The sequence below is a fragment of the Meleagris gallopavo genome, chromosome 2, assembly GCF_000146605.3.
Source record: "Meleagris gallopavo isolate NT-WF06-2002-E0010 breed Aviagen turkey brand Nicholas breeding stock chromosome 2, Turkey_5.1, whole genome shotgun sequence".
Lineage (NCBI taxonomy): Eukaryota > Metazoa > Chordata > Aves > Galliformes > Phasianidae > Meleagris > Meleagris gallopavo.
Window position 1 is genome coordinate 108,901,817 of NC_015012.2, and position 15,412 is coordinate 108,917,228.

Below are 15,412 nucleotides of genomic sequence, written 5' to 3' on the forward strand. Positions count from 1 at the left end.
TATATAAATCCACGGGTTGGATTATAACCCCATTATAAGGAGAAAACAGATCAGTGTGGGATTGGGCCATGGGCTGTAGGGAAAGACCTTGGAGATCTTGGATAACACTGAGAAGGGACACATTGACCTTATTTCTCCCACGAACCAATATTCTAGTTGTTCTGATGGGTTGTTTCTACAAACTGGCAGGTCTGCAGTCACTTGCTTTGTCCGGATAAGGTGGTATGGTTGAGAGAACTCAGACGAAAAAGGGAAGCTGTGGAAAGACTATGATGACCTAAAAAGATGTGTTTTTGATGACCGTGTGGTTTCCACAGGGCCTTTGGTCACCACACAGACAAGTCTTACCCAACCAATCCTCAACTGGCCCGGTCAAACTCTGGTGAAACTTCACCCTCTTCACATGCCTTGAATCACAGAATCACAGAATAACCAAGGTTGGAAAAGACCTACAAGATCATCCAGTCCAACCATCCACCTATCACCAATAGTACTCACTAAGCCATGACCCTCAACACAAAATCCAAACGCAAAAAAGATGGAAAGATGGAAATTAGCAGTTTTGGAGCCCGATGAGAAGGAATCAGCAAGGGCAGGGAGAAGTGCCTACTGCTGCAGACAGCTGAGAAAAGAGAGGGTTGCTGGTCCCTGAGTTGCTGCTTGTCCTCACAGTTTTTTCTCTTGCTTGACCTCCAGGTGCCTATTCCTTGTCCGTGAGAGACAGTGATTCTGCTCATGGGGACATCATCAAACACTACAGGATCCGCTCCTTAGATGGTGGAGGTTATTACATCTCCCCAAGGATGACTTTTGCCACCCTGCCAGAGCTAATCCATCATTACAGCCGTAAGTTGCTTTCCTTCCCTACTGATTTCCAGCAGGAGGTGGGCAGAGGGAGGGTGGACTTGCTAGCCACCACCATTACTCCATCCACTCTCATAAGTAAGATACTCTCCTCCAAACTGGACTTCCATGCCCTGTCTTTTGTCCTTGGGCAATGTGAGGCTGAGCTCCGTCTACCACCTTGTAACTGGGAAGTCACCAAGAGAATGGAGAACTGAAGGGAAGGTTTGGGACTTACTAAAGAGAATACTCTCCTTTGTGACTCTTTTTGAGCCTCTTCCTTTCATTGGATCCATTTTGGCTGTGCTGATCCCTGTGGCTGAAACAATGTGGGCTTATGGAATTGTGCCATGAGCTGGCTTTTTCCTCTTCAAGGAGGAGCAGGTTAGTTCTGGGGCTGAAAGTTTGCTGTCAAACTGTCCACTGAACTGTCTTATGGTTTTTGCTCACACAGAGAGGGGAGATGGTCTGTGCCAGAGGCTCATAGCTCCCTGCACATCCCTGGCTCCCCAGAGGCCCTGGGCACAGGATGAATGGGAGATCCCACGGGAGTCTCTGAAACTTGTGAAGAAGCTTGGCAGTGGGCAGTTTGGGGAAGTGTGGATGGGTAAGTACAGTGACTCCATTCCAAGGAAGAAATGTATAAACAGAGGAGACAGAAAACCCTCTTTCCTCAAGACAGGACTGGTCTGGGCATAGGGATCCTAAAGTATGAACAGGTACTTAGTGGGTACACCTGCTGCAGTAGATGCTGTTCTCCTGGGAAGGACCAGACAGGTTGTACTTGCATGGGCTTCATAGGGTAGATGTGACTGATGTGCCTCTCCAATCTCCTCCTATACCTGCTGGTTGCTCAGAGCCTACTGGTCTGAGATTACCACTCCCTTTTGCTGGGAGGTTGAAAGCTATTACTGTGGTTTTCTGCTCCCTGCTCCACATGCTCTTCTCCTTCTTACGTGGCCCAACAGAGCCTGCAGAGAGGCCAGAATTCCTCAGTGCATCGTTATCTCCCTGCAGGCTACTACAAGAACAACTTCAAGGTGGCTGTGAAGACCATGAAGGAGGGCAGCATGGATCCCAACGCTTTCTTGGCAGAAGCAAACTTGATGAAGAAGCTCCAGCATAATAAGCTGGTCCGGCTCTATGCTGTAGTCACAAAGCAGCCAATTTACATCGTGACAGAGTACATGGCCAATGGTAAGGAGCCTTACCAAATGCTTTTGTTGAGTTTCTTGCAAAATCAGGTCAATGAGCTGACTGGTACTCCCATGTGTAATGGGTGGACATTGTACCAAACTGACAAGAAAAGCAATAAGTGACCTAGGAGCCTGTTTCTGGAAAACGAAGGGATTCTCTGAGTGATTAAATACATGGTCACATATTTCATAAGCCACTTCACAAAATGGTGGCACTCCATTTGAAGATTATCTCAAGCTCTGATCTCCCCCATTCCTACTGGAAGTGCAGAAGTTTGTTCTCCTCGTGGTGAAATTGTTTTTTTGCCCCTCTTGACCATGAGGCATTGAGTGAAGAATGTCCAGCACTTTACAGAGGTGTGTGCAGGGAAGAACTTGGCTGCTTTTCAGAACACTTTCAGAAGGTGCTGCGGGGGACACCCACTGCCTTCCCTTGGATTCTCTCCAGGATGTGGACAGATTTGTTGCCTGTTCAGAGAAGCACCAGAGAAAGCAAATGCACAGACATATTCAGAAGATTCACCGCAGTCTCTTCTCTTTTGCAGGGTGCTTGCTGGATTATTTGAAGTCAGAGGAAGGAAGCCAACTGAATCTCCCCAAACTCATTGATATGTCTGCTCAGGTTAGTGATCAGCCATTGGTAATGAACTGGAGGCCATCATTTCTTTTTGTCCCTTGCAAGTTCAAAGTAAGTCTGTGCCAGAATCAAGTGTCACAGAGGAAAACAGCACCTCCTGGTATGCTGTCAGAGGGTTCCTCTCTCAGCCCTCATCTTAATGTGCATGTCACATCAGCAATGCTCTGCTGGCCTTTGGGCAGCCTCAGAGGAACTTAATGCAATGCTAGAGGACTTCTTCTTCTTTTTTCTTTTTTTTTTTTTTGTCTTATTTTTTATTGTTATAGTTTTACCTGTTTGTTTTTGGTTTGTTTTATTTTTATGGCTTACTGAGCAGGAAGAAGGTTTTTTTCTCTTATGACAAAAAGGAAAAGAAAACTCAACAAAGAGAGTTTCACTGTAGAGATGTGCTGGTTTTCCTCAATTCTTCCCTCCTGATGATGGGGCATAAAAGATGTTCTGCCCCGCAAAACTGCCAATACCATTCCTTATGAGAACTACTTTTTGCCTTTGTAGGGTTTTGTTCTTTTAAGTTTTGTCGTTTTAACCCATCTGCAACCCCCTTATTTAGTATTTTTCCCTCAATTTCTTCCTTCCTTCTCTCATTCACTTTTCCCTTCCCCACTTGTCTCCTTTCCTTTTTTCATTCTTTTATTTGATCTCTTGAAATATATTGCCTGTGGTTTGTTTCAAACATCTGACAATAAGCATAATGATCCAAATCCATTGCTATCAGATAACCATTGGATTTAAGAGGAGATTTACACCTCAGAACATGGCTCAATGAATTTCTGTGGAAGAGGAGAGCAATACTGAACGTGTAGAATGATAGAGAATTGCTGGATTCAGCCAGCACCTATACAACCAGCACCAGGGTTGTATAGGTCTGACAGCACAGAGTTTGCAGGAGACCTTGAGAGAGACCTTTTCCAGTGCAGCTTCCAGAGTTGAGCACCTAAACATCTCTCTGAGCTCAGGGTTTGAGCCCTGAATGTCACCTGGTGGTCTGAGCTGCCCAGAAACCCGTTCACTGCAGTGGAGAAGGCTGAAGAGTCCCCATATAGTTGGCACTGACACTGGGGTTCAGCAAGTGCATGTGGATGTCCCCTCTCCGTGGGCACCTGGAAGCACCTTTCTGGGAATCCCTCCATACTCTTTGCAGGATCCTGAACTGCCCCTGGCTTCCAGGACAAAAACCCACACATCTGAGCAATGCGATGCCCCACAAGAGCCGCCTGAAGTGCATGAGAAGGATTCTGCTCATCCTTCATGCTGTGGGTGTCAATTCAAAGATTTCATCATCCCCTTCCCTCCTCGGCTGGCTTCAGACACTCAGTATCTCTGAGATGACGAGGAGGAGGAAGAAGGCAGTCTCTTGAGATATTTTGCTATCTACGACTGTCTGTGGTATTGGGATGACCCAACAGGCATCCAGCCCCATCAAACGTAATTTTGGATCCACTAGCATCCGTTGGGGCTAAAATTAGAAAGTACTGGGCTGATGCACTTGATCCTGTGGTCACTCTTCAGAATGAAAGCTCGAAAGATCTCTGGGCCAGAACGAGCCTATCACTGGGTCCTATCTCATTAGGTCAGAAGAGGAAATGACATCAATTCTTCCATTTTCCACTACAGAAGGCAGCACATGCACAGAAAGGGTTCTGATACAAGTTAGAAACGCAGCATTGGAAAGTATGTGTTAGTATCCTGTTTGAAACCACATGTAAGTTGAGATGCTGATGTGAATCTGTATGGGGTGGAAAATTGCTCTGCCATCACCCACAGGCGTTTAAAAGCTTTAATAGGTGCTAACCATTATTAGCAGTGCTGCGTGCATCCATTCATCCTGAAAAACGCCTGGCCCAAATCTGGAGTTGGCTGATACAGTAGTTTTGGAATCCCACATACCACACCACCCAGCACTCAGCGGTAAAAGATCACTGCCCTCATTTATAGGGGTTCATCACACACCAGATATGTCCCCAGGGCTGCTCCAATGAGCTAAACACTGAAGGACGACCTCAGGTGCAAGAACCTCACAAAGTATGGAAGTGACTGAAGAAGGCAATTTGTTCTCAGGACAAGGGATCTGCATCGGGACATACCCTGTATGTCAGACATATTACAATGCGTATCTGGGTTTTCTGCTCTATTGCATCCCATAGAAATCTGAGGGCAGCTACATTGTGTCCTTGATTCCTATTCTGGGTCCAATCCAAGGGATGAAAACATGAGTCTCATCTATTGTATTATAATAACATATTATTAACATATAATAATATATTATATAATATGACATGTATAATAACGTGTATTTTAGAAGACTCTCCAATGATCTGCAACCCACTCTAAAGCAGATCTGCTTAGGAGAGCAGAGGAGGTTGCTGAAGAGCCTTTGATTCTCCTGGATCTGGACTTTAGTACTGTGACTGAGAGACAGACAAGCTCTCTGAGTGTGGTGTTTTTTTTTTGTTTGTTTGTTTTTTTAATTCTTCTTTTTCAATTCAGTTATTTAATCTGTAGTATTGATGATTAAAATCCCAACTAGAAGGGATAGTCTTGTGGCAGAAATTGGGAATCCAGTGATGTGATGGCTTCAGATCAGATTCAACTTTCTGCAGCTCACTACAGACACGAGTCACAGCCACAGCTTCTGAGCAAAACAGAGAGTGATGCTTCTGCTCTGCTTGACTTGGCTGTTCAAAGCTTTGAGAGACTGGCTGAATGCTGGTAGAGCTGCACATATGCATAGATATGTGGGTAACATCTGTGTGTGTGCAGATGTTTCTGTCTACCTGTTTATCTACCTGTCTATGGATCTATCTGATCATCCACTTATCCATCCATCCATCCATCCATCCATCCATCCATCCATCCATCCATCCATCCATCCATCCAAGAATGTAATCCCATGCACATGGAGGCATTTGGGCAACCCTACATACAAGTTGTGCGTCTATAAAGGTGGGCGAGATGCAGCCATGCTAAGAAGTGGTCCGTGGGAAGGTGACAGCTGAAGATGGGCTCTATTCTCCTTCCCTAGGTGGCAGAGGGAATGGCATACATTGAGAGAATGAACTCCATCCACCGTGACTTGAGAGCTGCCAACATCCTTGTCTCAGAGACACTCTGCTGCAAAATTGCTGATTTTGGCTTGGCCAGGATCATCGAGGATGAATACTTGGCACAAGAAGGTGGGTGTCATTCCTGCATTGCCTCACTCTCTAATTTCCCTTACCTCCAGCCCTCTTACCTTGTAGACATGCCAAGACACGGGGCATCCAAAGGCTGGGCTGGGACCAGAGTCCCCATTTCTGCCCTTGTATTACCCAGGCAGCAGGCACAGAAAGCACCAGACTCCCAGGAGAGGCAGCAGCACTTGGGAACATAAATAAACAAATGAGGTTTGCAGGTGGAAATGGGGAAAAAGGCCTTTGGGTACTGTTTGGAGGAGTGCTGCTGAATCTCAGGTTGCATTCTGATCTCCACTAATGAAGCCTGCTGCCTGTACCTGCATGTGAACAGTGAGTCAGCCCAAAGGGGAGGAAATGGCAATGTAATTTGGTCACTGCACCGCAGGACTGCAGAGGGGAGCCATGAACCTGGACACAGGGAAGCTGACAGATGTCCCAAGCAAGCAAAACCCAGAGCAAATCAGGTCCCTGTGCATCAGGACGTGTGTGTATTTCTGACCACAGACAGGTCAGAAAATCATTAAAGCTGGAACAGCTTTGATTCTACTGGGGAAAGACCAAATTGATGCAAACTGTTGTCAGGTAGAAATAACCTTTTAATGAAAGCAACTATTACCTTCCTCTGGCTGCATCTTCATAACCTTCAGTAAGTCACACTGCAGCTCCCCAGTGCAGGCAACAGCATGCAAAACCCAGGGCTCATGCCTTGCCATGCCCATGGGCACTTTCACATCCTTATTCCCCTTTGCTTCCACTGAGCAGGAGCCAAATTCCCGATCAAATGGACGGCACCAGAAGCCATTAACTTTGGAGTTTTCACCATCAAGTCTGACGTGTGGTCTTTTGGGATCCTCTTAACTGAAATCATAACCTACGGCAGGATCCCTTATCCAGGTATGGTGAGTAGGGGATGAGCATACATCAGCTTCAAACGATTTAGTGATGGCTTCAAAGCATCTATTGATTGCTTCAGAGCATGTACTGATGGCTTCAGTGCATCTAGTGATGGCTTTAAAGTATCTACTGGTGCCTTTAAAGAACCTAGTGGTGTCTTCAAAGCATCTACTGAGGGCTTCAAGGAATCTAGGGATGGCTTCAAAGCATCTAATGAGGGCTTCAGGTGCTTTATGCCTGCAGACAGTGCAGATGGGTACTTCCAATCCAGCCAAAGCATGCAGAAAGGAGTTGGGGGTGGGGTGATTGGATGGATGAGGGACTGCAGACGGGGGTGATGCTCAAATGTAGCCCAGCATCGGGTCTTCCCTTGTCCCCGCATCCCCACAGTGCTGAATAACCCATGCTGGGCTGTCTTCTTCTCTAGGGATGACCAACCCTGAGGTGATTCGCAACCTGGAGCAGGGTTACCGTATGCCCTGCCCGGATCTGTGTCCAGCTGAGCTCTACAGCATCATCCTGAGATGCTGGCGAAACAAACCCGAGGAGCGCCCGACTTTTGAGTACCTGCAGTCTGTCCTTGAGGACTTTTACACGGCCACAGAGAAGCAGTATGAGGCAGAGCCTCAGCCATAAGCCACCGGCACCTGGGGACAGAGGAAAGCCACCATCCTGCACAGGTTGGTGATGGCTCTTGTCAGGATCTCCCTTTCTCCTGTGTGCTGCCACGATGGATTTGGGGGATGGGGAGAAAGGAAGGACGTGAGGGAAGTGGATGGTGTCACAGCTCCCCAGCTTCCCCCAGGAAGAGGGGAACACTGCCTGGAGGGTGGCATGGGGCTGCATGCAATGCCACTGTCCCCTCCACACCACAGGGAGGTGTCCTCTCTGCACCTCCTGGGCCCTCATCAGGCTTCCGAGCTCTGGAGTCATCCCTGCCTGAGGTGCCAACCCTGAATCCTTAATAAAGAACCGGAGAGACCATTTTCCATTATTTTATTCCTCCGTCAGGATGGCAGCGTGCTCCTGCATTTCCCATTCCCATTTCCCAGCTCCCTGAGAGGAGGTTGTGCTCTGCTCCCAGGTAACAGCAATAGGATGAGAGGCGATGGCCAGGGGAGGGTCAGGTTGGACGTTATGAAACATTTCTTCTCCAAAAGAGTGGTGATGTAGTGGGCCAGGGAGGTGGTGGGGTCACCGTCCCTGGGGGAGTTCCAGAAAAGGATGGATGTAGCACTGAGGGACACGGTCTAGAGTAGGCACAGGCATTGGTTGATGGTTGGTTTGGGTGATCTGATTGATCTTTCCAACCTCGATGATTCCGATTCATCCTCCCAGCCCGAGGAGGAGAAGAGGAGAGGTTCGTGGTGTGGCCACCAGATGTCTCCACTTCCCCGTGAATCTGAGGGCTCCGAGCACAGCGGGGAGGGGGAAAGAATGGTACAGAAATGTCCACAATAAAACAAAATGGAACAAAATAAAATAAAAATAATAGAATAGAATAGTATCCTCCCTCACTCTTCCTGCTTTGCAAAGCTCTTGTTACCTCACCGGTGATTTGTGGTATTGGACGTCTCCACATCCTGCCTCAGGACTGATGGTTAGGGGGTCTATGGGAGACCTACACCCCTCTACCACTGCAACTGCAGCTGGATGAAAAGCACAGAGTGCAGAAAGGAGCATTAGACACCGATGGTTGGGCTGTAGGATCTTCCCAGGTGTCCAAACCTGGAGGTGAAACAACCCCTGGTGTCTCAGCTGTTTCTTTATCTTTACATGCTCTGCCACTGCCTTTCACAGCAGAACCACGGGCAGCTTTGCCTCTCATGGAGGAAGATGCAGTTTTGCTAAGATATCAGAAGTAACCCTCCAAATCAGCATTACAGGGAGCAGACAACTATGGTTACACTGACCGGTCCAGCAAACCACATCCCACCATCTCCATCTTCACAGCCTTGCTGCTGGGCCTCCTGAGCCCTGTATGAGCAGATCCTAGAGCTAACTTGGGATTAAACAGGCTTGGTCCACTTGTTTTTATTAATGATAAGGCATGCTGCAAATAAATACAGCTGAAATAGAAACGGCTCCTGTGGATCTTTTATGCTGGAACAAACAGGGAAGGAGAGTTCCAGGGTATCTGCTAAACACTTGTGCATTTCATTATCACCCAAGGCCAAAGAGTCAAGTATTGTAGCTCAATTTAGAAAGGAACTGGGTATTTTTATGGCCAACAACAACACGTGGCCAAGCCCAGGGTGAACATAACAAAGTAGAAGCAGAAAGTTGCACTTCCTCTGGACATCGTGGCCTCTATTATTCATGTGTTGAATTTGTTCCCTGCCACACCTGTGACAAATGGAAGGGGCAGACACTCACCTGGCTTCACAGTTCCAGGTGCTTCTGCCACAAAGAGCTGGGGGAAGAAACAACTTGAAATGCTTCCTTCCTGAAGGCAAATGGGGCTTGGGTGTCTCCATAGCCCTGAGAGAGACCTTGAGCCCCATGGGCAGCAAAGGGGTGCAAGTGATTGGGAATCTCACACTCTGTGATCCTTTGCTACCCAAACAGCTCACTTATGAGGAGGCAGTGAAGCTTCCTAGCGAGAGCATGCTGTTTATTTTGTGCAGGTATCGGGTTCTGCAAGGTGTTTTACAAGATAAGAGGTAATCCTTGCCTTAGACAGAATACGAGCTCACTGAATGGCCCGGACAATACTTAATGATATATACTTCACAAGACAACCAGAAGGGTCCTTTCATTTCTTCCCCACGTGCCAAGCAGTCTTTGTGAAGACCCTTGAAATGGCCTTTCCATTCCTCGTACAGAAAGACTCAGACCTCCATTATCTGTCTGTGCTATTTCTACCCTACATGGTCTTGGTCCCATCACTTCATCCACATCCTTGACCTAAAAATTCCACCTGTGCAGCTAATGCTCTTGTATTGGCGTGGAGTTGTTCATTAACTCCCTGTCTATAAGTGGTTGGAGGCTCTGGATGGAAAGTTTGTGGTGTTTTTGAGTTGTCCACCTTGTAAATGTGGAAATATTCCCCTGGCCAAAGTGTAGCACCTTCTCCAGGTGACAGCTGTGTACTGGGACAGGTTAGCAAAGTGGAAAGTGCATCTGGAAACTTGGAGCCTGGGCCAGGGCTGAGAAAGACATGGAAAAATCAGCAGGTGCCCAAAGGGAAGAGGTGGGAGAAAGAGAGACAGCAAAGGAGAGCCAGTGGGAGGGCAGAGCTGCATAGAACATATGGAATCAGGTGGCTTCCCTGATGTCTAATAAGCTGCAAGCTCCAGATGAGGCCTTTCCCATAACCCAGGCATTCACAACACAGTGGATTTTCTGATGTCTGATGAAAGATTAAGTGCAGCATACACTGTAGTCTTTCCCAAAAGTCTTTAGGAAGCTGAGTTAGAATCACAGAATCATAGAATGGCATGGGTTAAAAAGGACCTAAAGATCATCTAGTTTCAAACCCCCTGCCACGGAGGTTTGGCAGAGCAGGACAGAAATGAGGTTAGCAGAAATGAACAAGAAGAGGAGGGAGAAGGAAGATGAGGGAAAGAAGGACCTCTCCCAAGGTGACAAAGGAGCAGTACCCTGAGGATCCAAGCTTTGCAGGTGATCAGAGGCAGGGTCGCCAAAAAGGGAGATGGCGGGGAACCCTCACCTCACTCTGTTTTACCTCCACCTACTCAGGATGGAGCAAATATCTCCCAGTAAGCAATGCAGAGCAAGCAAGGGCATCAATGCTTTGCTAGGCTGTGCCTTGGTCTCTGTACTGCTCCACTAACAGGAATATTTACCCTTTTAATTTCCAGGAGGGCCCACTCAGCTGTAAGCCCGGTGCTCACAGCCCAAGGACCTCATCTGGCTTGCTTCCCCAAGAGACTCGGTTCAGAGCATCCCCCAGGACTGGTGATGCTCAGGGCTGGGTCTGAAAGATGTGGGTGGCCATCCCTGAGCACTCTCTAAGCAAAGGAGAGGGGAGGCCATGTGGCATTGCCAGGCCGTTTAGGTGAGAGTAGAAATGTGGTACTGATGCAAAGCAGAGGCCGAATCCCCCAAAAATCTGCCCAAGGAAAGGCTTCTCCAGCTCCACAAACACCCAGAAACAGCCTCAGTGAGGAAGAACATCAGGAAAAGGTCCTGGGGAAGCACTCTTCTTTACACTCAGGACCCTACGTCGCCAATTTCCTTATTCTTTTCTCCCAGAACTCTTCCCGCACCCTTTCTCTGTTCTTCTCGTGGCATCCACACTCACCCAGCCCTGGAGATAGGCTTTGCTGAGACCCACCAAGGGTGCTGCCAGATGTCCCTTCTCCAAAGTTTCCTTCCAAACAATCAGCTCAAGGTGACTCCCAGTTAAAATTAGCAGCTTGTTCAGCATAGGCGAGAAGGGCCAGCCAACTTCCCACAGCCTGCTCCAGCACGAGCCTGAGGATGAGCTCGTGGTGTTGGGAGCTGGCACCAGGGCATCCAGCTTCCCATCCAGCCTGCTTTTGCTCATAAGGAGTCACGGCCTACCTCTCAGCCATAAGACCGTGCTCCAGAGCAAAGCAGGAGGAAGATGGGTGTTCCTGGAGCATCCTCTGGTTCCCACCACCATCTTCTGCATGCTAGTTCTCACCCCACTTGTACCCAAGCCAGGCATTTCACTCATCCTAATTGTCTCTGTGATAGCAAGAGAGTTCCCTCAGCCTTTCAAATCTATATTTAACTCGTCCTCACCTGATCCCTCTTCCTGGTCTCCTTATCTTTCTTTTCTCTTCATTTATTTATATATTTTCCAGAGCAGGCTGAAGCCACAGGGTGGAGATAGCAGAAAGGCAGCCATGGGCAGTGGGGCGGTCAGACCTCTGCCCTGGGTTGGGGATGCTCAGGTGTGTGATGCTCGGTCTGCCAGCAAAGGGCTTGGCTGGTAAATGGAGTCATGACTTTGATCCTACCTTGCTACTCAGCCCAAGGAAACATCTGCCCTTGCAGCAGGAACCATCAGGTTTCTTGTCCTTCTTGAAATAAAATCTGGTCCCGGGGAAGTAGACCATCTTTGTTTCCCTATTGTACAAGCTAGGGCATCTCTTGCAGGTTAAACTCAGCCTTGAACTCAAATGTCAATGCATGAGCCACTGGTAGTTGATGTGGGCAACAGAGCGATGGCACTTAGGGCAGTTAGGATCATGGTTTAGTGGGAAATACTGGCTGGTTGGACTGGATGGTATTCGAGGTCTTCTCCAACCTTAATGACTCTGTGATTCTAGGAAATCACGTGCCCTTAGTCAGGAGAAATGAATGAGCACGGTGGGTTCACTTTTGCATTGGGCAGCTGTAAATGAAAATTTCTGTGACAGCAGTGCTTAAGAGGAGACTCTTCAAAAATAAGAGATGTCTCTGTGATTAATAAAAGGCTGGGAAGAACTGCTCTGAATGAGCAGAGCACCATCAACTGAGTCTGGACAGCAGGGCTCTGGGGACACCATCCCTCCCAGCCCTTGTCCTTCTGGTAGCACAGCTGAACCCTACCCACACTGCCTGGCTTCTGGTCATGCAGGTGTGGTGTGCCTTGCCAGAAAGGTGGAGATGTGCTGAGCTTACTGTGACGTTCAAGGAAATGGTCAATGGAGAAGAGAGAGCCCATGGATTTCCTTTCTGAGGGAAAGACTGTGGCATGAATACAGTCCCTGGCAAATGCCATGGAAGCTGAAGTTCAGCCTGCAGGAGTTGCCATGCAGGAGAGTCTGAGCTTTTACTGCTTCTGGATTTAGGCACTGTGATGACACATCTCCACAAAGGGCCAGCAGGCAGTAACAAGGAGGTGGGCTGTGGTTCCCAAGTAGCAGTGAAGTCAGAGTGAGGCAAATAACAAATGCATTGCGGAGAGTCATTCTTTGAGGAAGGGTTGGTGCACATAGATGTGGGTCGGCTCATGTGGCCTTGTTTGCCTGGAAATGGGAGCTGAGGGAACATATCCACCCTGCTGTGCCCTTGCAAAGAAGAAAGGCAGAACATAGAGTAGCTCCAAGACATTGGGGTAAATTTTGGGGCATGTGATCTTGCAAACTGAGGGATGTTCAGCTGCTCTGAAGAGGGAAGTGTGAGAGCCTTTGCCCCACATTTTCTTCTCCAGACCTATCCTGCAGAACAACTGGCCTGTGCTATCCAGGAGGTCCGATATGAGCACCACAACAAGCCTTTCTACATTGGAAATTGGAGCTTGCTACTCATCACGTATGATCCAACCTTCCAGCTCCGCCAGAAATTTGCCTTTGCAAATTTCATCTAATGACCTCTACCCTCGCCATTGTCAACCAAAGACCTTCATGGCCTCCCCTCTGCAGGACTAACCCCATTCAGGTTGTTCTGAGTGGTGATGACTCTTCTGTACGTTGAACTTTTGAGCACACTCATTATGGCCCTGCTGGTAAACAGAAAAAGTGCTGGGCTCGTCCTCTGACCCTGAGGCCAGCTGGTCTGGTTTGGTCGTGTCTGTACTATTAAAAACTCTCAGCCTCAAGAACAGAATGGACATATCCAAAATACGTTTTGGCAATGGTGCCTGATGTGTGTTGTCTCCAGACTCATTCCCAAGGATTGTTCAGATCAGAGCTTGTTGACTTGGGCCAAGCTGATGATGGGAGTGTGCAAACAATTCAATAGCGTGGAAGATCCAGTTGCCAGCTGTACTAAGTTGACTGGTATAGATAAACCAACTAAACCCAGTTTTGCTGGAAGTCACCAATGTTATCTTTCATCTGGTGAACTGAGTCACCACAATCTACAGGCCAGCACTGCAGAGGGGGTTACTCAGCCCACTGGACAGACTGGGACAAAGCACCTCTGTCACCTATAGGCTGAGAACCATTTTTCCCAGGTGTTTAAGTGCTCATATAGGTCCCCATCCCTGGATCTCTGTGGGCCTGTGCTGACTGTATCTCCAGATCCTGTCTCCCTGAGCTGGACAAGATCGCTGCACAGCTCACATCGCACCATAGGTGGTCCTCCAGCCCCACCGCATGGTCGCTTCCCTCTGATAACTCTGGGGTCTGAAAGGTCAACCCAAGGGCAGTGATTGGACATGTATCAACCAGCTTCGACATGCTGCACTCCAGGAGTAGCTGTGTTTAGAGCCAGCAACTCTCTGATCTTCAATAACCTGGCAGCAGCTTGTAAACACTGAGCTTGATGTGATAGCATCCTCAGTGAGCAATTTACACCCTTCCCCCCAATCTTGCATCCCTCTTCTCACTCACACAGCATTAGAAGCCTGAGAGAGATGCATGCTTGGAGCTGAAATCACTAAGAGCAGCTCAGCTATGGTGGGTTGGGGAGTCAATGCGAGCTGAAGGGGTGGGAGCATTGATGTGTACATGTCTGCCCTATATGCACAGCCTTGCATGTGTGGTAAAGAGCCCAGAAAAGGGGAGATCTCTCCATCTTTCAGGAAATGTGACAGTTTTGGGGTTGTCTGCAGGGGATATTAGTGGAAAGAAACCCTAACGAAGCAAAAATCAAGTCCCACGTCTGCTGGAACATACTCCCAAAGAGAAGAGAAAGTCAGCAGGTTGATTTCTGCATTGACACAGTTTCTTTCCTAAGTATTTGATCTGAAAAAGTGGGATACTTTAAATCCTTCACGTTGTACCTGCACTACCCCAGTCCCAAGGAGTGACCTGCAAACCTGGAGCTATCTGTTGAGGCAGAAGTAACTCAGGCTAATGGGCAAATCACGCTGCCTGCATCCCAGTCTGAGCTCAGTGTACACAGGTATGGAAGATCTGAGCACTGGAAATGGGCTGTGTTCCATTCAGGGAGTTTCTCACAGCCTTGTGCCCCTTGGGTGCAGGACTGGGTGTCAGGATTGCTCAGCACAGGGACGGCCCGACCACTGTCCCCTCTGAAGCAGGGAGAGCTCACAAAGATGGACAGAGGGAAAGAGGACCACCACATTGCAGCTCATTCCACTGTGTTATCTCATGCTGAAACACACAGAAAATACTCTGAGACATTATCTCCAAGTTGACCATTGTGCTGAGGCTGGCACGGGTCTGGCTCTACTAACACTGACCCAGGTGAGTCCCAGGCATGATCTGGGGGTGATCATCTCCACGCAGTCAGTTCAAATGTAGCCCACTCCTTTCTGAAGATGAAGAGAGCTTAATAGGACGGATTCAACTCATTCTGACCCGCGTGTATTTGAGACCAGAGAATGCTCGATTTGCTGGAGAGAGTGCTGTGTTCCCATTCTCCTCCACCTGGGAAAGAACAAAGTCTGAAGGAGAAATCAAAGCGCTCCCCAGCCAAGTCCTCCCTTTCCTTTTCCCCCAGCAAAGCGGCGAGGTGAAGGCCACAGGACAGAGCCCAGCTGTGCCTCCTCTTTCCAACGCAGTCTCCCATGCAATCCTTGTTGGCGTCCCCTCTCCTCCTCCTCCCCTGCCCGGAGGAGGACTGCAAAACAAGCCGAGCGTATCCCCCGCTCTCTCCGGAGCCGTTCCCCGGCGCTCAAGGTAACAGGAGGCACGCATCTGCACCCAGACCCCCCCACGGGAATGTTCTGTACCCAGGCATAAGGGGGGGATGCCTGCGTCAGGCCCTCCTGCCTCGGGGACCTTGGCTTCTGGCTGGCAGTGGGAAGGACAGTGCTGTGCGTTCAGACCGGAGGGCTGCTG

General features: G+C 48.6%; 1 protein-coding gene across 1 annotated transcript; it reads left to right on the plus strand.

Annotated features, from left to right (window-relative positions):
• Positions 1-504: 504 nt before the first annotated feature.
• Positions 505-8,315, plus strand: BLK (BLK proto-oncogene, Src family tyrosine kinase). Its single transcript, XM_010708201.3, has 8 exons — positions 505-529; positions 697-846; positions 1,298-1,450; positions 1,861-2,040; positions 2,585-2,661; positions 5,699-5,849; positions 6,612-6,743; positions 7,171-8,315. Exons 1-8 carry the CDS (start codon positions 505-507, stop codon positions 7,377-7,379), a joined length of 1,077 nt encoding a protein of 358 aa, XP_010706503.1. The 3' UTR covers positions 7,380-8,315.
• The last annotated feature ends 7,097 nt before the right edge of the window (positions 8,316-15,412 follow it).